The following is a 21,296-nucleotide window of genomic DNA, read 5'->3' as shown; positions in this document are numbered from 1 at the left end:
ACCTTATATTCCTTTTGGACTTCTTTATATACTAAAGGCAGGTGTGAAAGTAAGCCAATACGGTCCAGCAAAATAAATAGTGGGGGTACGCCGTACCCGTAAATCACAATAATGAACACAAAATGCCAAGGAAACTACATCATAGACAATTACGCCATTATCTAACATTACTGCATGTCAGCTGCACGAAAAACGTGTGGTACACACTCTTAAATGTTCTTACAGTGGAGGTGAGTGGCTGATACCGAGACACTGTGGAGAGCAATGGATGCACCAATTCAGGCTACAAGTGTAGGCCTAATGAAAATAGCAGAAAGTCATTACAGTACACATTTAGGAGTTTTGTAACAGATGAGCAATGTTTGGATACTGAAATGACTTTAAGTGGACAAAACAGGCGGGTAGCCTACAGGAGGGCTTTTTGAAGTGATTGTTTTACAAAAAGATTTAAACATGACTGGTTGTGTTTACGTTACATTAAAAGGTAATACATGTTAAAAGTTATATGACAAATGTACTAGGACTACCAGGCCCACAGAAATCCTATGAAATGAATAGAGATTCTATAAGTAATTCTATGATTACACCGAGGCTATAAAGAAAGTGTTTGCATGCATCACCTTGCACACACAGGGAGAACGTAGCGGTAAGAAATTAAATCTACCCTCACACCTGAATAAAGGTACCATTCATCCTTATCCGGAGTAGATTCCATTTGGATTATTCGTCTCACATTGACTACCGTAATGGATTTTATATACCAATTTTACAATGAAATGATATTTGTTGAAGAAGCCTCTGGACTTCACAAGGATAAACCAGATCATACATTCTGCCACTGGTTTAATCTTGGTAAAGCTAATCTAAACCTCTGAAGTTAAGAGCATACAGTAGAAATAGCTTCCACCATTGGGTTGCATGAGACTAGGATTTATTTTCGTATGATGTTTCTGGACTGAACTGGAGGAATCCTTTGGGCGTAGTCCTCATCAGTCTGTTAGTAAAACAAATGTTCTCTTCTTAGGTCTTTTAAGGATTGCTTACGCAACAAGCAGTCAGTTTATCTCGACAGTGCCTCTCATCAGAGCACTATTCTATCAAACACATTTTAGGGCAAATCCCTATTACTCATGAAACTGGTAGAAACCGGAAATGTATAGGAAGTCAAGTACATCTAACCAGTATATGTGGAAGTCACAAATGACTAGCTGAGAGAGCTAGGTTCTGGGATACAGAGAAGGATCAGAAGACTGTCGTTTCTTCCCCATCGCCCAGCCAATAAAGCTTGGTTCAACCAGTGAATGCTGCGCCCATGGTGTCACACACACACACACACACACACACACACACACACACACACACACACACACACACACACACACACACACACACACACACACACACACACACACACACACACACACACACACACACACACACACACACACACACACACCTATAGGCTATAATATGAGCTCCTTACTGATGCTGCTGGTGGACTCATTTACCTCTGGGATTCTGAGATCAGAAGACAGAGGCTGGGCCAATTAGAGAGAAAACAGGCTGTTTGTTTGGCATTAGAAAGACAGGAAGAGAATCCACATTAAAGACTGTAGAGGCATGTTAAATAACCCTGAGGTCTATACAGTAAATGTCTTGCGTGAAAGCGATTGATTCTTCTAACCCAGGTTAGAGGGGATGGCATTTGAAGTTTAACTATACCCTTCTTATGAATGTAACTGTAATCCATCCAGTCCCATTGGTACAACCTTTTATTGTGAGAGGCATTGGACAGCTTTTAAACACGTGTATCCAACCCGGGTTGTCCGTGGAGACTAAAGAGCATATTACTGTAGCTCACATAACTAAACGCTGGGCTCTGGGAGCTAACACCAGTCTTCAAGTCTATTAACGCAATGATAGTTCACTCATCCACCTCTGCTAGACTTCACAACCTCTGTAACCCCCAGCAGCTGTTTGATTCAAGTCACGGCACCAATGTGACCAACCATGTATCGATAATACTTAGACTTGGTAGGGCATTACGACTCTTTATGACATGGTCATAAAGACTTCATGAATGCTAAATGTTACATTATCACAAATCTCTAAGCAAACAATACCTTTTCCATTGGATGCAGAAATACACCTTTAAAAAATGTAACCTTTATTTAACTAGGCAAGTCAGTTAAGAACAAATTCTTATTTACAATGACGGCCTACACCGGCCAAACCCAGACGAGGCTGGGCCAATTGTGCGCCACCCTATGGGACTTCCAATCACAGCCGGTTGTGATACAGCCTGGATTCAAACCAGGGTGTCTGTAGTGACACCTCTTGCACTGAGATACAGTGAATTAGACTGCTGTGCCACTCGGGAGCCCTACATTACATGGAGACACTAGTAAGATCCAAAATAGTCCTGCTGACCAAACCTTTGACCAATACATGTCCTGTATGTGGAGCGCCATCATGATTTCCAGGAGGTTTACAGATCTCCCACTGGTGTGGACTGGGCCCATTAGCAGCCCCTGAGCCCAGCAGAGGTGACTGATGTGATACGACATGGGCTTTCACTGAGCCCGTCCGACCGTCAAACACGCTGTCACCACACAGACAACATGGAACCACACAGTCAGTCTGCAGCCCACGGTGCCCATAAATACTGTGAATATGTTAAGTCTGTTTATATTCAGTCTTCTTTATCAGGGTACACAATGAAGTAAACAGGCAGTAAAAACCTCCCTGTCCATAGCCTGCTGTTTGTACATGCATAACTTACTGGTGTAAGGGTATGTAGTTTATAATATGGACATACTCATACGGCATATGGGGAAAAGATTATGAGGAAATTATGGGGAAGAGATTGGACTGACATGCATTGCACTAATCTGCGCCAATAGTGCTCTGCATAGGAATTATGACTGTTTCAATGAATGCATCTATTTTCACTGGTCAGATGATGACATCCACATGCCTCCTCATTACTGAATGTGCTCTAGTACTGTTCACAAACAGGAAATCACAGACTACAACCTAATATCTGTTGACAGCTCACATCTGACTAGACAGCTGTCAGTATTACCAATATCAAAGGTTATGGTAGAAAACAGTTTTTATAAAGAATCGCATTTTCCATCACACATCATGTAGCTAGAGAACTATGCTCATAGTGTACTCTATTGTTATAACAGACAAATGTCGTACTTCTGCCAGGAATCAGGACATAAATTAAAACTTAAGTTGGACAGTGGTCCTCGCGTGACCATATCTGGTCGTCTTTCCAGGGCGTTTCCATTCTGATGATGGCTAATCACATATCCCTTCCTTTGTATAGCCTACGGTTACATCGTAGCCATACGACCTCGATATGGCGCTCTGACAGTGATACATATTCCATGCATTATGAACCAAAGATGACAACAGTAGACCATAGATTTATAGATCCATACTTGAAATAAGCACATGGTCAAGTCACGTTTTTAAAAATTAATAGATACTTTATTTACCTCTTTCCTTCTGCTCTCTGCCCCGGGTCTGGTGATCAGAGCCGTGTCACCGCAAACCACAGCAGCATCCTCCACGAACACACAGTCCGGGAGAGACTCGTCGGCGGGGAGTTCAATCACCTCCAGCCCGAGTTTCTGCTTCAGAACCCCGACGTATACCTCATGTTCTCTCTGAGCTTTCTTCAGGTCCACGTCCGAAACGTTCATCCTCAGTGCCTCTTTAGCAAGGGAAGAGGGGATAGCTCGAACAACGGCGTGAGTGAAGTTACCAAAATCTGCCATCACACCAGCCATGTTCCGTTGATTGTTGTTATCCACAAATTGCTCAAACAAATAGCTCGAACAGTAGGCTATTCTAAATATCTGAGAGCGAATGTTGTGGGTGTCTCTCTGTTGATTTAGCTTTGTTCGTTTTTTATTATTTTGGTTCTTTTTTATTTACGAAACTGACAGCTCAACTCAAACAGGCAACAAACAAGAGACAACGGTTTGATGACGCGCATTAACGTACAATCACGTGAACGAATGTAACCGCTAGTATCGTTTCCCGGTGAAGCCAAAGCTCAGCCCGACATGTGACAGACAATGTGGCTCGTAAACAGCATAATCAGATTGAGACGCTCTGGCTGGCGCTCAGTTACTTTGTAACAACTTTCTATTACTTTGTAACATCGTTCTATCAGCGACGAACAAATGGGTTACAAACTCACCACAATGTCTTTGCATAAAAGAATGTCAGTTAAGGCTAGTGCATAATCATTAATCAAACCGTTATTAAAATGTAGGCTACAGCCACGTGAGTGTTTCACAGTCTTTTCATTCAAAGACCAAATCTTTATTAATGTGTACATTTCATAACCATATTTTGCAAAAGTTGATTTAAAGATCATGGTCACTGTCATCTCTGGCTTATTATTGCAATAGGCCTGCCTACCTGCCAGTATGCCAAAGCAAAACAAAATACAATTTTCTGTGATTTTTTTCATGTAAGATAAATGTATATGGGTGTATTGAAACCATTGAGCTCTCAACCATTGACAGTAATTTCCTGACAATAACCCCTCCTCCCCCATCAGTTAGTCATCGGAGATGAGTTACAGGACAAAATAAAAACCCTTCAACCCAAAAAGGCCTGTGGTGTCGATGGTATCCTCAATGAAATGATCAAATATACAGACAACAAATTCCAATTGGCTATACTAAAACTCTTTAACATCATACTTAGCTCTGGCATCTTCCCCAATATTTGGAACCAAGGACTGATCACCCCAATCCACAAAAGTGGAGACAAATTTGACCCCAATAACTACCGTGGAATATGTGTCAACAGTAACCTTGGGAAAATCCTCTGCATTATTATTAACAGCAGACTCATACATTTCCTCAATGAAAACAATGTACTGAGCAAATGTCAAATTGGCTTTTTACCAAATTACCGTACAACAGACCATGTATTCACCCTGCACACCCTAATTGACAACCAAACAAACCAAAACAAAAGCAAAGTCTTCTCATGCTTTGTTGATTTCAAAAAGCCTTCGACTCAATCTGGCATGAGGGTCTGCTATACAAACTGATGGAAAGTGGTGTTGGGGGTAAAACATACGACATTATAAAATCCATGTACACAAACAACAAGTGTGCGGTTAAAATTGGCAAAAAACACAGATTTCTTCACACAGGGTCGTGGGGTTAGACAGGGATGTAGCTTAAGCCCCACCCTCTTCAACATATATATCAACGAATTGGCGCGGACACTAGAAAAGTCTGCAGCACCCGGCCTCCCCCTGCTAGAATCCGAAGTCAAATGTCTGCTGTTTGCTGATGATCTGGTGCTTCTGTCACCAACCAAGGAGGGCCTACAGCAGCACCTAGATCTTATGCACAGATTCTGTCAGACCTGGGCCCTGACAGTAAATCTCAGTAAGACTAAAATAATGGTGTTCAAAAAAAGGTCCAGTCACCAGGACCACAAATACAAATTCCATCTAGACACCGTTGCCCTAGAGCACACAATAAACTATACATACCTTGGCCTAAACATCAGCGCCACAGGTAACTTCCACAAAGCTGTGAACGATCTGAGAGACAAGGCAAGAAGGGCATTCTATGCCATCAAAAGAAACATAAATTTCAACATACCAATTAGGATTTGGCTAAAAATACTTGAATTAGTCATAGAGCCCATTGCCCTTTATGGTTGTGAGGTCTGGGGTCCGCTCACCAACCAAGACTTCACAAAATGGGACAAACACCAAATTGAGACTCTGCACGCAGAATTCTGCAAAAATATCCTCCGTGTACAACGTAAAACACCAAATAATGCATGCAGAGCAGAATTAGGCCGATACCCACTAATTATCAAAATCCAGAAAAGAGCCGTTAAATTCTACAACCACCTAAAAGGAAGCGATTCACAAACCTTCCATAACAAAGCCATCACCTACAGAGAGATGAACCTGGAGAAGAGTCCCCTAAGCAAGCTGGTCCTGGGGCTCTGTTCACAAACACAAACACACCCTACATAGCCCCAGGACAACAGCACAATTAGACCCAACCAAATCATGAGAAAACAAAAAGATAATTACTTAACACATTGGAAAGAATTAACATAAAAAACAGAGCAAACTAGAATGCTATTTGGCCCTACACGGAGAGTACACAGCGGCAGAATACCTGACCACTGTGACTGACCCAAAATTAAGGAAAGCTTTGACTATGTACAGACTCAGTGAGCATAGCCTTGCTATTGAGAAAGGCCGCCGTAGGCAGACATGGCTCTCAAGAGAAGACAGGCTATGTGCTCACTGCCCACAAAATGAGGTGGAAACTGAGCTGCACTTCCTAACCTCCTGCCCAATGTATGACCATATTAGAGATACATATTTCCCCCAGATTACACAGATCCACAAAGAATTCGAGAACAAATCCAATTTTGAAAAAATCCCATATATTTTGAGTGAAATTCCACAGTGTGCCATCACAGCAGCAAGATTTGTGACCTGTTGCCACGAGAAAAGGGCAACCAGTGAAGAACAAACACCATTGTAAATACAACCCATATTTATGCTTATTCATTTTATCTTGTGTCCTTTAACTATTTGTACATTGTATATATATATATATAATATGACATTTGTAATGTCTTTACTGTTTTTAAACTTCTGTATGTGTAATGTTTACTGTTAATATTTGTTGTTTTTCACTTTATATGTTCACTTTGTATGTTGTCTACCTCATTTGCTTTGGCAATGTTAACACATGTTTCCCATGCCAATAAAGCCCTTGAATTGAATTGAATTGATAGCAGCTGCGGTCATCCCCCTCTTCAAAGGGGGGACACTCTTGACCCAAACTGCTACAGACCTATATCTATCTTACCCTGCCTTTCTAAGGTCTTCGAAAGCCAAGTCAACAAACAGATTACCGACCATTTCGAATCTCACCATACCTTCTCTGCAATCTGGTTTCAGAGCTGGTCATGGGTGCACCTCAGCGACGCTCAAGGTCCTAAACGATATCTTAACCGCCATCGATACGAAACATTACTGTGCAGCCGTATTCATTGATCTGGCCAAGGCTTTCGACTCTTGTCAATCACCACATCCTCATCGGCAGACTCGACAGCCTTGGTTTCTCAAATGATTGCCTCGCCTGGTTCACCAACTACTTCTCTGATAGAGTTCAGTGTGTCAAATCGGAGGGTCTGCTGTCCGGACCTCTGGCAGTCTCTATGGGGGTGCCACAGGGTTCAATTCTTGGACCGACTCTCTTCTCTGTATACATCAATGATGTCACTCTTGCTGCTGGTGAGTCTCTGATCCACCTCTACGCAGACGACACCATTCTGTATACTTTTGGCCCTTCTTTGGACACTGTTAACAACCCTCCAGGCAAGCTTCAATGCCATACAACTCTCCTTCCGTGGCCTCAAATTGCGCTTAAATACAAGTAAAACTAAATGCATGCTCTTCAAACGATCGCTGCCTGCAACTGCCTGCCTGTCCAACATCACTACTCTGGACGGCTCTGACTTAGAATACGTGGACAACTACAAATACTTAGGTGTCTGGTTAGACTGTAAACTCTCCTTCCAGACCCACATCAAACATCTCCAAACCAAAGTTAAATCTAGAATTGGCTTCCTATTTTGCAACAAAGCATCCTTCACTCATGCTGCCAAACATACCCTTGTAAAACTGACCATCCTACCAATCCTCGACTTCGGCGATGCCATTTACAAAATAGCCTCCAATACCATACTCAACAAATTGGATGCAGTATATCACAGTGCAATCCGTTTTGTCACCAAAGCCCCATATACTACCCACCATTGCGACCTGTACACTCTCGTTGACTGGCCCTCGCATCATACTCATCGCCAAACCCACTGGCTACATGTCATCTACAAGACCTTGCTAGGTAAAGTCCCCCCTTATCTCAGCATGCTGGTCACCATAGCATCACCCACCTGTAGCACGAGCTCCAGCAGGTATATCTCTCTGGTCACCCCCAAAACAAATTATTTCTTTGGCCGCCTCTCCTTCCAGTTCTCTGCTGCCAATGACTGGAACGAACTACAAAAATCTCTGAAACTGGAAACACTTTTCTCGCTCACTAGCTTTAAGGACCAACTGTCAGAGCAGCTCACAGATTACTGCACCTGTACATAGCCCACCTGTAATTTAGCCCAAACAACTACCTCTTTCCCTACTGTATTTCTTTTATTTATTTTGCTCCTTTGCACCCCATTATTTTTATTTCTACTTTGCACATTCTTCCACTGCAAATCTACCATTCTGGTGTTTTACTTGCTATATTGTATTTACTTTGCCACCATGGCCTTTTTTTGCCTTTACCTCCCTTATCTCACCTCATTTGCTCACATCGTATATAGACTTGTTTATACTGTATTATTGACTGTATGTTTGTTTTACTCCATGTATAACTCTGTGTCGTTGTGTGTCGAACTGCTTTGCTTTATCTTGGCCAGGTCGCAATTGTAAATGAGAACTTGTTCTCAACTTGCCTACCTGGTTAAATAAAGGTGGAAAAAAGTCCCTGCTAAGAACAAAGTGCGCTTCTTTGACAAGCTATTCCAAGCCATGGTGCATTTCCACTGCGGACTTATGCCAGTGGTTTACCCATAAGGCTCAGACTCAATGTGCCATGGCCTCAGTGGACCTGCTCTGACCTGGAGTACTTTTCAGCTGTTAAGATATGGTTTAACACTTTCCACCATTAACACCTTCTCACAAAGAACTGTCTTGATGATGCAGAGGTTGTTGATTCTGCTCTTCACAAGTCCTCAGTGTCAGCCCCAGCTATACAGAAACAAAGTTACCAAAAAATAAAGCTAGAGCTTACATTACCATAATCACTTGTGACACACTGGTGCTGCACTGGAAAGAACACATCACTTTCCTATACAGTTGCCTAATGGAGTTGAGTACAGCATCCCCCAGCATATCACAGTGTACGGCAATAATGGAACTACATATATTCACAGTGAACAAAACACATATTTCTGAATAATTTCTAATGTCAGCATCCACCAGCATATTATTATTATTATTTTCACAATGAATGGAATAACAGATTTCACATCCACACTGAAATATGGACAAATCACATATTTATGTTATATTGGTCGTCTTAATATAACAGTTGAAGTCGGAAGTTTACACACACCTTAGCAAAATACATTTAAACTCAGTTTTTCACAATTCCTAACATTTAATCCCAGTAAAAAGTCCCTGTCTTAGGTCAGTTAGGATCACCACTTTATTTTAAGAATGTAAAATGTCAGAATAATAGTAGAGAGAATGATTTATTTCAGCTTTTATTTCTATCATCACATTCCCAGTGGGTCAGAAGTTTACATACACGCAATTAGTATTTGGTAGCATTGCCTTTCAATTGTTAAACTTGGGTCAAACGTTTTGGGTAGCCTTCCACAAGCTTCCCACAATAAGTGGGGTGAATTTTGGCCCATTCCTCCTGACAGAGCTGGTGTAACTGAGTCAGGTTTGTAGGCCTCCTTTGCTCACACATGCTTTTTCAGTTCTGCCCACAAATTTTCTATAGGATTGAGGTCAGGGCTTTGTGATGGCCACTCCAATACCTTGATTTTGTTGTCCTTAGCCATTTTGCCACAAGTTTGGAAGTATGCTTGGGGTCATTGTCCATTTTGAAGACACATTTGCGACCATGCTTTAACTTCCTGACTGATGTCTTGAGATGTTGCTTTAATATATCCACATAATTTTCCAGCCTCATGATGCCTTCAATTTTGTGAAGTGCACCAGTCCCTCCTGCAGCAAATCACCTCCACAACATGATGCTGCCACCCGGTGTTTCACGGTTGGGATGGTGTTCTTCGGCTTGCAAGCCTCCCCCTTTTTCCTCCAAACATAACAATGGTCATTATGGCCCAACAGTTCTATTTTTGTTTCATCAGACCAGAGGACATTTCTCCAAAAAGTTTGATCTTTGTCCCCATGTGCAGTTGCAAACCGTAGTCTGGCTTTTTTATGGCGGTTTTGGAGCAGTGGCTTCTTCCTTGCTGAGCGGCCTTTCAGGTTATGTTGATATAGGACTCGTTTTACTGTGGATATAGATACTTTTGTACCTGTTTCCTCCAGCATCTTCACAAGGTCCTTTACTGTTGTTCTGGGATTGATTTGCACTTTTCGCACCAGAGTACATTCATCTCTAGGAGACAGAATGAGTCTCCTTCCTGAGCGGTATGACAGCTGCGTGGTCCCATGGTGTTTATACTTTTGCACTATTGTTTGTACAGATGAACGTGGTACCTTCAGGCGTTTGGAAATTGCTCACAAGGATGAACTAGACTTATGGAGGTCTACAATTGTTTTTCTGAGGTCCTGGCTGATTTCCTTTGATTTTCCCATGATTTGCAAATAAATTCATTGAAAATCCTACAATGTGATTTTCTGGATTTTTTTCCCTCATTTTGTCTGTCATAGTTGAAGTGTACCTATGATGAAAATTACAGGCCTTTCTCATCTTTTTTTAAGTGGGAGAACTTGCACAATTGGTGGCTGACTAAATACTTTTTTGCCCCACTGTACATCCACAGGTACACCCCCAATTGACTCAAATTATGTCAATTAGCCTATCAGAAGCTTCCTATCAGAAGGCGTGACATAATTTTCTGGAATTTTCTAAGCTGTTTAAAGGCACAGTCAACATAGTATATGTAAACTTCTGACCAACTGGAATTGTGAAACAGTGAATTATAAGTGAAATCATATGTCTGTAAACAATTGTTGGAAAAATTACTTGTGTCATGCACACAGTAGTTGTCCTAACCGACTTGCCAAAACTATAGTTTGTTCACAAGAAATTTGTGGGAGTGGTTGATTTTTTTCACAGATTTTTTTGCTGATTTTTTAAAGAAAGGAGCACACAACAAACATCCGTTACGATTGTAGGTAAAACAGGCTCAGGAATAGAAACATTACCATGGAACAAGAGCTAACTAGTGAATAAGCTGAGAAAGTGTACATACGATCACCTCAGAATTCATTGGGCTTCCATCCCAGAGTTCCATGAGCTGACATGGAAGGAAACTTCACAACGCCCACTGCATAATGCAGTTATGACACATACGTTGACAAAATATGTTATTGTTATCCTTTGTTTGAACAGGCAAACAGCCTATCATATTGGTCCTGTTCTGTTTTATACTAGTGTATAGGAAAATAGACTAGGATGCAGTGAGTAAAGAAAATAAAAGCAGAGCCATTGCCACTTTCTTATAAAGGGGCGGGGGGTGGAAAATATGATGATTGCCATTAAACATTACTACATGGATACGCATGTCCAGCACTGGTTGCCTGGCGATGTTTACAGAATGGGTAGTTACGGAATGAATATCGTTATGGGATGTTATTCCATGGTTCCATGGCGCACAATGACATTACTGTTTCCTATAACATAGTATTCCCTCATAAGGGAATAGGAAAGAATCAGAACAACATGCCTCTGGCAGAGCAGAACAATGATAATCAGAAGCATCTCACTGAGCTCATGGGGTTAAACTCAACACAGAGGGACTAAGTAATGAGGTCAGAGGTCATAATGGATATGGTAATGGCAGGATGGCACAGGATACATTTGACATTAAGGGCCAATTGATGTTTGGGAAACACGCGTCATCACTCATTTGAATCAGATGACATAAATATTACTTAGGGCTAGATGTGCAGTGTGCACACAACACAAACCTAATAAGCAAAACTCACATGGGCACATGTGCCACTTTAGGAGTCTGACACTCAAAATAGACACTTGATGATGCCAACTGTGAAGTGGTGACATAATGCCAGTGTCACATTTCATGAGCTTTAAATGTCTGTCTGGTTTAATCAATGAATATTCACAAGCTTTTTGATTAATGACTAAAGATATACTCTCAGACACCTCAAAAGGACTCAAACAATGAGGAAAACAGTGACAATGAGGAAAATGTTGACAATATGTCAACAAACTTGACCATAGCATAACACCATCTAGTGTCTTAAACTGGAAGTATGAAAATGTAGACAATTGACAAAAATAAAGCTGGCATCAAGATACAGCATAATCAATATCCGTTTAGTGGGTACCCAAATAATGATTGTCAAGCAGTCGAACTTCCAACATCAGAACGACTCAATACTTCAATATATTTATACACCATAAGAACAAAGTGATAAAGCAATTGCGTATCCACAACATGTAAAAACAAACTGATTAGTAAAGTTAAAGTAAAAAAGACAAACTCACCGGAGGGAGAATATCCGTGGTCCTGACAACTATTCTCCGTTAGTTATTTGTTCATCGCTCTTTCAGTATCACGTCATGTAAGTCTAAGTATAAAGTTACTAAAAAAAAACATTTCCGACTCACGGGTTAAAAAAACTTCAGGGATGGTATCAACAGGGTATTATTGTCATATCGTTCTGCGTTTAACTGTCATATTTAGGTTGCAAATAACCCGTTTTAAACCATTTGTTTTTCAAGCATCAAGTTTGTTTTCTTGGTCAAATCCTGTTTGCAATCATTTCTGATCTCTGAATTTCAAATTCCGATAAAATGTTACTTAGTTGAAAAGCAAATAATAGGACTATGAACTAGTTGGGTATGTTCTCCCCAAACCAACATCGTATGTGGAATATTGGATCACTGTTGTTGATTATTTTTTCAAAACGTGATGGACATATTGCGTAAAACGTAAATGAACCCAAGGTGGAATACTAAGGAATTTCCTGCTTGAAGAACATATTTAACAACCCTTTAAGCTGTCAGGAATGCTTTGTGGTTGGCAAGAGGGAGAAATATGTTAATAATGTAGGCTTCTGCCATACCAAATATGGCAACATTATTACGTCTGGAGTGTGGTTCGCATCTGGAAATGCTTAGAATGAAGGGGAGAGCAGGCCAAAAATAGAAGCCGTAAACTTTATTTCTCCCATTTCTCTCAAACGCGCACAGAATCTCCGAATTCCGGGACGTCTCTCCCCTAAACTGTGAACAGTTACAGTACATTTAGAATAACGGAAGTAATGTATTGATATAGGTGCTATAATAAGACTATTCTCTGACAGAATGATCCTCGTCATGAGAATCGAATCTCGCAACAAATTCAAGATAATTTACGAGGTGAAGCAGTGACAGCATGACAATATCATATGACAATATCATACCTTTTAATAGCTTTGGCAACTGTTGCATAATGTATAATATAAACCATCTATACACATGTTATAACACAGTAAACACATATCAAAAGGAAGAAGCAATGGAAAAGGCAATATTACAGTATTGTTTATTTTTCTTTTGAATAGTATCTTATCAATGCGAAGTCAAAATAAGTGGAAACAAATAGATCAAACTGCTTTGAAAAAAAAATCACTCCCACTTCTAAATGAAAGAAAATGTGTACCCCAACCCTTGGCTCATAACATAACAGCTGTGAACCTGTGAGAAAACCAATAAAGCAAAACAAAGGATAAAGGTAGATAGTAGAGACGGGAAACGGCGAATGGAAAAAAAATGTTCAGTTCTAGGGGAAAATGTATTTTTGAAAAAAGTTAGACAGGGTGGTGCTTAGCTTCGATGGAAAACGCGCCAAGAAACATTCCTCGCATAGTTTTGGAACAGTTCAGCAGTCAGCCAACGACGACGTCAGCTTTCACTACAGTATAAAAGACGGGAGGTACTCTGCTTCAGCAGACTGCAACTTGCAACCAGAGCAACACTCATTAAGCCTCTACTCTCTAAAGATACTAGAAAACAAACCAAATCGCTACAGACGAGACGACTGACCGCTACACTTAGGATAAAAATAAATTTGCAAAGACTGAGAGCAAGACATCGTAAAGGGAATAGCAAAATAAAAAATATATTTAATTTAATAGGCTACGCAACAAATAAAAACGCAAATATGTTCATTTTCTCCATCGTCGTGATATTAATTGGAACCTTCAATATGGTAAGTCATTTTCTCTAAACAATATTTCAGTTTAAAGTTGTATATGACTTGTTATGACTTTGAATAGATCGGAACGAATACTAAATGCAATCTTTATTGTCTGAGGAATACAATGTAAAGTTATCACACTGGTTTGGAAACCTGTTGCAATCACATCGTATATTAACGGCACCGTTTGAAAATAATAAATAAGCTACGTAAATACAACCTGAACATGTGGCTGTTTTAAGACGTTGCTTACAAAGTATATATCATCATCGAGCTCTGTTATCTGCGCAGGTTCTTTGCTCCTCTTCTTGCCCCTCGGTATGCGAGTGCCCGATGGAGCTGCCCAGGTGCGCGCCTGGTGTGAGCCTCGTAGTGGATAGCTGCGGGTGCTGCAAAGTCTGCGCGAGACAACTCAACGAGGACTGCAGTCTGACAGAGCCTTGCGACAACACCAAAGGACTCGAGTGCAACTTTGGGGCCAGCTTCGGTGCTATGCGTGGCATCTGCCGTGGTAGGTGTCTCTTTCCAACCCTGCTATGCTGTAAACAGATTTTAGGTGTGAATAATGATAGTTTGGTAGTTTGCAACCTTGAGTAAATTAATATGGTAGAAAGAGAAGCTAGTGGTATTTTTACTTGAGGGAATAAGAGGACCATGTTATTTCAACTCTAAGGAATGTAACTCAGCACCTCAGTCTAAACTCTAAAGTACAAACATCCTGCTCTGGAAGAAAGTGACCCCCCCCTCAGTGGTTTCTGTCCTCTGGCAGCCCTAGCCTTCTGAATCATTTTTACAGTTTAAACCAAGCCTCCCTCAGCCAGCCTCAGCCAGCATGTGATCTGTGATGTCTATAGCAGACACTAGTCTACTGAAAAGTGGAATAACAGCCATTTACCCCTCTCTTCTCCTCCACAGCTAAGTCAGAGGGAAGACCCTGTGAATACAACAGCAGGATTTACCAAAATGGAGAGAGCTTCCAGCCTAACTGCAAGCACCAGTGCACATGCATCGATGGGTCTGTGGGCTGCGTCCCCCTGTGTCCTCAGGAGCTCTCCCTGCCCAACCTGGGCTGTGCCAACCCAAGGCTGGTCAAGGTGGCAGGCCAGTGCTGCGAGGAGTGGGTATGTGATGACGGAAAGGACACTGACATAATTGACAAGCTGTTTGGCAAAGACAGCATGACTGAAGAGTCAGAGAGTGACCTCACCAACAGGAACGAGCTCATCGCCATTGTCAAGGGAGGACTCAAGTCTCTAGCTGGTAAGCAGCCTCTATCTAGCAGCAGCCATTTTGAAGTTCAGCTTTCAAAAATGACATTTTCCTTTGCCTCAAATGTTGAAGCCCATACCAGACCAGTTTCTAATGTTTTCTTCTATTTTCCTGCCTTTTCTCCTTACAGCTTTCAGAGTGCAGCCTGAGAGCCACATGTTTGAGAGTCAGAAGTGCATTGTCCAGACCACTCCTTGGTCCCAGTGCTCCAAGACCTGTGGCACAGGCATCTCCACCCGAGTCACCAACAACAACGGCGAGTGCAAGCTGGTTAAAGAGACACGCATCTGCGAAGTGCGGCAATGCACCCAGTCACCCTACTCCAGCCTTAAGGTAAGCTCCAGCCACCAAGACTAAACTGAAACATGGCATACAATCCAACAAAACCAACCAACACTGCTCAGCTTGTTTATGGAAACTCTTGACTGACTGTTTCTCTCCCCTTGTTCCTCCAACAGAAAGGAAAGAAGTGCAGCAGAACCAAGAAGTCTACCCAGGCTCAGAAGTTCACCTATGCCGGCTGCTCCAGCCTGAAGAAGTACAGGTCCAAGTACTGTGGATCCTGTGTGGACGGCCGCTGCTGTTCCCCCCAGCAGACCCGCACCATCCGGGTCAAGTTCCACTGCGAGGACGGAGAGACCTTCAACAAGAATGTCATGATGATTGAGTCCTGCAAATGCACCTTCAACTGTCCCCATGCCAATGAAGCCCCCTACCCCTTCTACAGACTCTTCAACGACATCCACAAGTTCAGAGACTAAATCAAATCTGATTGGGCAGAGAACCGACCCCTGAGAGATCCCAAAACAACAACATTGACAGCCAATGGTAGTCCATCTAAATGCAGGGGTCCAACTCAACTGCCAATGAACTATCAACTTCGTGTTGTAACTAGATTCCCAAGGAATTATAGGCTTGCATCATGAGGACTTTATGAAGTGCACTGTCTGCTGTGACCGAATCAGCATTCTAAATTAAGATTCGCTTCATACTACTGGAGCATCAGAGTAGCTTCGTTACGGAGCAAAATGTAAATGAACATGTGTAAATGACAATGTATGTTTATATCAATTCGTTGTGTATATTTTCGACGATAAGCACCAACCAGACATGACCCAAACAAACTTTAGACGTGTGTGTATGGATGTTGTTTGGATATGCAGATACGTCATTTAATTAAGTATAACATGATCTTGTAACCTAATGAACCAAGACACCACATGTTACCGTGGTTCCATACATGTTTGTGTTTTGTGGCAGCTAAGGACCTTCCCAACTTTATCAAGAAAGACAAAGTGAAACATATCAAATGAACGTTTTCATTATTGTTATTAATATTATTTATCAAATTGTAGCTACTTTATTTAGATTTGTGTCATACTGGAATACATTGTAAAAATGATTTAATTTTATATGTTACAAAATAAAACAGATTTATTTATGAAATGTAAACACTATCTTCGTTTCCTTTGATCAAACTGAAGTTGGCTACCAACAACACTGTTTTGACTAAACTGAACATATTCATTGGGATTAGTAAACAAGTACACGACATACATGTAGAATCACATCTGGAGGGGAGGTCAAACAAAGTCCCCATATTTACTGGGAGGAACTCCAGTAGTTATACCATGGACAGACCCATACTATATACTCCAACAGAGATATTGTTCAGGGCTGATCCGTTCTTATATAACAGAGTTCTGCAGACAGTTTCCAGGCCTTGATACTGTTTGGTGCATTGGAATGCCATTGTAAAGCTCTGCAAGCCAAGGTAGTTTACATTCCCTATATCAGGCTAAGCCATGCACTTGACCAATTCGAACAAAAAAATGATTAAATCCCAGCATAGCAATGAGCACAGAGCTATGCCAATAACCTGAAGTGGTACTAGTCTCCATGGTCTTGGATTAGAAGCAGCAATTCAAAGGGGACTATGTGACTGTATTTTACACATATTAAACACAACACAAAACAATTGACCTAATTTGCAGTGGTTGGATATAAACATTGGCCCTCTGGCACTAGGCAGGCTGCAGTGGGTTTGTGCTGTAAATAGTCTGGACAAGCCAGGTGGGATACAGCTTACCAGACACCGGGTTGAAACGTGTGGAGGCTAATATTAGCAGGGGTAGGAAAGGTAGCAGTAGTGGAGATATAGCTCTCCTTTTAGTTATAGAATCCTCAAAGTAGGCCCTCTTCTTCATCTGCTGAGAGGGGGGCTACATAGTATGCAGATGTTGCCAAACACCTATGGCTTGAATAGGGGTGAGCAGACCAGTGCTTAGGGGCAACTTCTAAAGCCATAGGAGTGTTAAGCCTTGAGGATAGGACACACATACACACATGCACAGAGAGTTTTTTTTATCCAGGTAGAGGGAAGGGAACGGCTCAGGAATGCAGCGGTGGCTCAGGAAGCAGACAGACATCCTGATGGGTGGCAGATGTTGGAAACGGTGGAGCAACATGTTCGCTTTAAGTCAGAGAAGTAGTCAGACCTAAAAATACAAACACTAAGTGCTCGCAGCCACCCACAGAAGGTGTATCGTATCAAAACACGGCATAGAAAAGCCATCTAATCGAGACCACCACCGCAGAGCACCTATGCAGAACTTAACTTTCCTGCAAGACTGGCAGAAATTACTGTTAATAGTGTGTATTTAATAGGAGGCAGTGCAGAACGGGTGCAAGGCACATCCCTCTCGGTTATGGTCAGGCCGCATACCGAACCCACTGTGCCCGCTGCTGAAAGTTTAACAAATATTCGTCCAACATTTTTTAATGTTTATTATTTAATTTCTTTCATAAGGCCTCGAGGTTTACCTTATCTTAAGAATGTAATTAGCTATTTCTACCAGACAGATTTTCAATCAAAAGTAGTCTGTTTTGGTTGGTTCCGTCACCCAATTTTTTCTCTCCCTTTCTGAACTTAAGATATAATTTCCAACCCTGTTTTGTTCGGAAAGTGCAATCATACTTAACACAATGCACAACAACTGGCCACCGCAGAGGCGCTCCATCCATTCACCAGTCAACTCTATCTGAACACAGAGACAGAGGCGCTCCATCCATTCACCAGCCAACTCTATCTGAACACAGAGACAGAGGCGCTCCATCCATTCACCAGCCAACTCTATCTGAACACAGAGGCGCTCCACCCATTCACCAGCCAACTCTATCTGAACACAGAGGCGCTCCATCCATTCACCAGTCAACTTTAACTGAACACAGAGATAGAGGCGCTCCATCCATTCACCAGCCAACTCTATCTGAACACAGAGGCACTCCATCCATTCACCAGTAAACTTTATCTGAACACAGACAGTGGTGCTCCATCCATTCACCAGCCAACTCTATCTGAACACAGACAGTGGTGCTCCATCCATTCACCAGTCAACTTTAACTGAACACAGACAGTGGTGCTCCATCCATTCACCAGTCAACTTTAACTGAACACAGACAGTGGTGCTCCATCCATTCACCAGTCAACTTTAACTGAACACAGACAGTGGTGCTCCATCCATTCACCAGTCAACTTTAACTGAACACAGACAGTGGTGCTCCATCCATTCACCAGTCAACTCCATCTGAACACAGACAGTGGTGCTCCATCCATTCACCAATCAACTTTAACTGAACACAGACAGTGGTGCTCCATCCATTCACCAGTCAACTTTAACTGAACACAGAGACAGTGGTGCTCCATCCATTCACCAGTCAACTTTAACTGAACACAGACAGTGGTGCTCCATCCATTCACCAGTCAACTTTAACTGAACACAGAGACAGTGGTGCTCCATCCATTCACCAGTCAACTTTAACTGAACACAGAGAGTGGTGCTCCATCCATTCACCAGTCAACTTTAACTGAACACAGACAGTGGTGCTCCATCCATTCACCAGTCAACTTTAACTGAACACAGACAGTGGTGCTCCATCCATTCACCAGTCAACTTTAACTGAACACAGAGACAGTGGTGCTCCATCCATTCACCAGTCAACTTTAACTGAACACAGAGACAGTGGTGCTCCATCCATTCACCAGTCAACTTTAACTGAACACAGACAGTGGTGCTCCATCCATTCACCAGTCAACTTTAACTGAACACAGACAGTGGTGCTCCATCCATTCACCAGTCAACTTTAACTGAACACAGAGACAGTGGTGCTCCATCCATTCACCAGTCAACTCTATCTGAACATAGAGACAGTGGTGCTCCATCCATTCACCAGTCAACTTTAACTGAACACAGAGACAGTGGTGCTCCATCCATTCACCAGTCAACTCTATCTGAACACAGAGACAGTGGTGCTCCATCCATTCACCAGTCAACTCTATCTGAACACAGAGACAGTGGTGCTCCATCCATTCACCAGTCAACTCTATCTGAACACAGTCAAAGAACTGGACCCAGAGACCCCATTGTTGTGAGAGAAGGGAAGAAAAGGGCACCAAAAGAGCAGAAAAACATTAAAATCCTCATACACCCAGACACACAAACACACACATCAGGCGCCCCTGAAATTAAATCACTCACCAACTACCTCACTCCTTGAACATAAAGTGTGTTTATATGACAAAGACATTAGCATGGAGGCTTCGTTAAGCACTACGTAATGCAGCGCGGCCCCAGAAGCTAATGGGGAATGGAGAGAGAGGGAGGCTCAGCCATTAGAGCATTACAGCATTCTGGAAGCTGTTGAGGCACTGATGTCATCTCTTTTACTGCCCCCTTGTCTATAACTCAGGTTAATATACACTATTATAGGGAACCCAAGGGTGAGAGGCACGGAGAGTTTTAAACAGCCATTTAGAGTCGACCAACCGGAGAAACAGACCCACTTTCTATAGAACAGGGCCATCTGGTGGCTGTTAGCAGTATAGCAGGAACATAACCAGCATGCTGTATGCACCGGTCAGTCTGAGATTTGACTTACATCAATTAGGGACAAGATGGTCATTAAGAGAGATGGTGTATCAGTAAGTCCTGACTGCATCCTGGCAGGGACTGTGTTGCACAATACCCTAACAAGTTGCCAAGTTGATTAGCAATATAAATGCCTCAGTCAGTTTCATCCCGGCCACAGGAGTGTGATAATGCTGCCTGCGTTCATTCTCACACCAGATGGAGAGGAGCAGGGCTGTTTAATGAGGGCTATGAAATAAAACAGAGTGAGCGAGAGTAATGGGGGAATTGGGTGGAGGAGGGAGTGAGAGAGAAAAGAGGAAAAGAGAGGCTTCAGCCAATATGTTTAGTAAGTTTAACACTGTTGCATTGCTGGATGTGTCTGGTGTGTAGACGCTGGATCAGAAGGAGACAGACCAGACTGTAAAATGAATTAGATAAGATCTGTCCTCTATAGAACAACTTTAATCCAAAGTGTTAGGAACACACTAGTGAGACATCCACGGTGCATTACACTGGTCTACAGTGCTATTAAGTTAATATACACTGCTCAAAAAAATAAAGGGAACACTAAAATAACACATCCTAAATCTGAATGAATGAAATATTCTTATTAAATACTTTTTTCTTTACATTTACATTTAAGTCATTTAGCAGACGCTCTTATCCAGAGCGACTTACAAATTGGTGCATTCACCTTATGACATCCAGTGGAACAGTCACTTTACAATAGTGCATCTAAATCTTAAAGGGGGGTGAGAGGGAATACTTATCCTATCCTAGGTATTCCTTAAAGAGGTGGGGTTTCAGGTGTCTCCGGAAGGTGGTGATTGACTCCGCTGTCCTGGCGTCGTGAGGGAGTTTGTTCCACCATTGGGGGGCCAGAGCAGCGAACAGTTTTGACTGGGCTGAGCGGGAGCTGTACTTCCTCAGTGGTAGGGAGGCGAGCAGGCCAGAGGTGGATGAACGCAGTGCCCTTGTTTGGGTGTAGGGCCTGATCAGAGCCTGGAGGTACTGAGGTGCCGTTCCCCTCACAGCTCCGTAGGCAAGCACCATGGTCTTGTAGCGGATGCGAGCTTCAACTGGAAGCCAGTGGAGAGAACGGAGGTGCGGGGTGACGTG

At 42.2% G+C, this 21,296-nt stretch overlaps 2 protein-coding genes across 3 annotated transcripts in view; one reads left to right on the top strand and one right to left on the bottom strand.

Moving 5' to 3' along the window:
* The window catches only part of ddah1 (dimethylarginine dimethylaminohydrolase 1), a 148,849-nt gene extending 136,409 nt beyond the window's left edge, over positions 1–12,440 (bottom strand). The window contains exon 1 of one of the 2 annotated variants that reach the window (XM_046300245.1): positions 12,303–12,440. Coding sequence is in view for 1 of the 2 variants with exons in the window: in XM_046300244.1 (XP_046156200.1) it covers positions 3,510–3,803 (294 nt within the window). In the remaining variant the exon portion in view is untranslated. Of the gene's footprint in view, positions 1–3,509; positions 4,086–12,302 lie in introns of those variants that run through there. The other variant, XM_046300244.1, reaches the window with a different exon arrangement.
* Positions 12,441–13,732: 1,292 nt separating this feature from the next.
* Positions 13,733–16,719, top strand: ccn1 (cellular communication network factor 1). Its single transcript, XM_046299926.1, has 5 exons — positions 13,733–14,010; positions 14,290–14,509; positions 14,914–15,258; positions 15,398–15,600; positions 15,726–16,719. Exons 1-5 carry the CDS (start codon positions 13,963–13,965, stop codon positions 16,026–16,028), a joined length of 1,119 nt encoding a protein of 372 aa, XP_046155882.1. The 5' UTR covers positions 13,733–13,962; the 3' UTR covers positions 16,029–16,719.
* The last annotated feature ends 4,577 nt before the right edge of the window (positions 16,720–21,296 follow it).

The sequence above is a fragment of the Oncorhynchus gorbuscha genome, linkage group LG15 (genome assembly GCF_021184085.1).
Source record: "Oncorhynchus gorbuscha isolate QuinsamMale2020 ecotype Even-year linkage group LG15, OgorEven_v1.0, whole genome shotgun sequence".
Classification (NCBI taxonomy): domain Eukaryota; kingdom Metazoa; phylum Chordata; class Actinopteri; order Salmoniformes; family Salmonidae; genus Oncorhynchus; species Oncorhynchus gorbuscha.
The sequence above is the reverse complement of the archived record's forward strand: the minus strand, read 5'-3'. Positions and strand labels throughout refer to the sequence as shown.

Bases quoted from the DNA above. Each gene is read 5' to 3' on its own strand.
- ccn1 (XM_046299926.1), top strand. From the start codon at position 13,963: ATGTTCATTTTCTCCATCGTCGTGATATTAATTGGAACCTTCAATATG. The intron at 14,011-14,289 runs GTAAGTCATTTT...TTATCTGCGCAG, and splicing joins TAATTGGAACCTTCAATATG to GTTCTTTGCTCCTCTTCTTG. The intron at 15,601-15,725 runs GTAAGCTCCAGC...TTCCTCCAACAG, and splicing joins CACCCTACTCCAGCCTTAAG to AAAGGAAAGAAGTGCAGCAG.